The sequence below is a fragment of the Colobus angolensis genome, unplaced genomic scaffold, assembly GCF_000951035.1.
Source record: "Colobus angolensis palliatus isolate OR3802 unplaced genomic scaffold, Cang.pa_1.0 Scaffold21, whole genome shotgun sequence".
In the NCBI taxonomy this organism is placed as follows: Eukaryota; Metazoa; Chordata; class Mammalia; order Primates; family Cercopithecidae; genus Colobus; species Colobus angolensis.
The window spans coordinates 7,176,461-7,177,743 of NW_012115266.1; the positions used below are offsets into that span (position 1 = coordinate 7,176,461).

Consider the following 1,283-nt stretch of genomic DNA (forward strand, 5'->3'; position numbering starts at 1 on the left):
GGAGGTTGCGGTGAGCCGAGATCATGCCACTGCACTCCAGCCTGGGGCACAAGAGTGAGACTTTGTCTCAAAAAAAGAAAAAAAGCCTAGATTCCGTCTCTGTTCTTGTACAAAAACACCCCCCAGGTGTCACATCTTCTGTCAACACCTCAGTTTCTCACACGTAGAATGTGAGTATGTACCCGCTCTGCCTGCCCAGCAGGGCTGTTGTGAGGAGCACATGGGAAGATGCCTGGCAAGCGCTTTGTCTGCTGGAAGCCCAGACAGCTACAAGTAGAGCTCTGTAAAGGCGTGGACCGTGTCTGTTGTATGGAGCAGGCACCCAGTGTACACTTGAGTGAATCACTGAGGGTAGAGGTTAGTAAAAAGGCAGAAACAAGGACAGTTGGAGGCATCGGGGGTGAGGGGAGTGTACCTGCGTGGCCTCTCTCAGACGATAGCACACGTCCTCCGCGAGCAGTGCCGCCACCTCATCGCTCAGCTCCAGGCCCGTGCTCTCCGCCATGAGCCGGACAGACTCCCGAGGGATCTCCACAAACCGCCGCTCTTCTCGCTCCGACATGGCCCCCGTGGAGCTGGGAGTGGAGAAGGAAGATTGGAAACGCTGCCCCAGTCTCCTGGAGAGCTCAGGAGTGTGACCCAAGGCCCTCCACACCAGCCTTGCTGCTCGTGCTCTGGAGTTTCTGAACAAGGAGCTCTGAGTACGCAGACGAGGAAACTGAGGCTCAGAGAAGGAAAGAGACTGGCTAGTGGGACAAGAACAGTGAAGCTAGAGAAAGTCCAGGCGTTGGGGTTCACAGAACTAGGTCCCATTCCTGCCCTGTCACTTTCTATGTGAATTTGGCCAAGGCCTTCATCAGTCTGAGCCCTTGTGTCCTAAATTGTAAAACAGGCACAATAATCCCTGCCCTCTCCAGCTCACAGGGTTGCCATGAAAAGGAGACGATCGATATGGTTCGGCTGTGTCCCCACACAAATCTCACCTTGAATTGTAATAATCCCCACGTGTCAAGGGCGGGACCAGGTGGAGATCACTGAATCAAGGGGCTAGTTTCCCCCATGCTGTTCTCCTGACAGTGAGTGAGTTCTCAAAAGATCTCATGGTTTGGTAAGGGGCTTTCCCCCTTTTGCTCGATACTTCTTCATGCCACGGCCACGTGAAGAAAGACATGTTGGCTTCCTCTTCCAGCATGATTCTAAGTTTCCTGAGGCCTCCCTAGCACTGTGAGTCAATTAAACCTCTTTCCTTTATACACTACCCAGTCTTTTTTTTTTTTTTTTTT

The 1,283-nt window shown here is 52.5% G+C and overlaps 2 protein-coding genes across 2 annotated transcripts in view; both read right to left on the bottom strand.

The window, feature by feature from the left end:
• TAF6L (TAF6-like RNA polymerase II, p300/CBP-associated factor (PCAF)-associated factor, 65kDa) overlaps positions 1-1,283 on the bottom strand; it is a 32,515-nt gene that overhangs the window by 27,941 nt on the left and 3,291 nt on the right. The window contains exon 2 of the mRNA XM_011942785.1: positions 416-575. Coding sequence (XP_011798175.1) covers positions 416-562 — 147 coding nt within the window. The 5' untranslated portion in view covers positions 563-575. The remainder of the gene's footprint in view (positions 1-415; positions 576-1,283) is intronic.
• Positions 667-1,283, bottom strand: part of POLR2G (polymerase (RNA) II (DNA directed) polypeptide G) — a 10,159-nt gene continuing 9,542 nt past the window's right edge. The window contains exon 9 of the transcript XR_001001827.1: positions 667-695. The gene's annotated coding sequence lies outside the window, so the exon portion shown is untranslated. The remainder of the gene's footprint in view (positions 696-1,283) is intronic.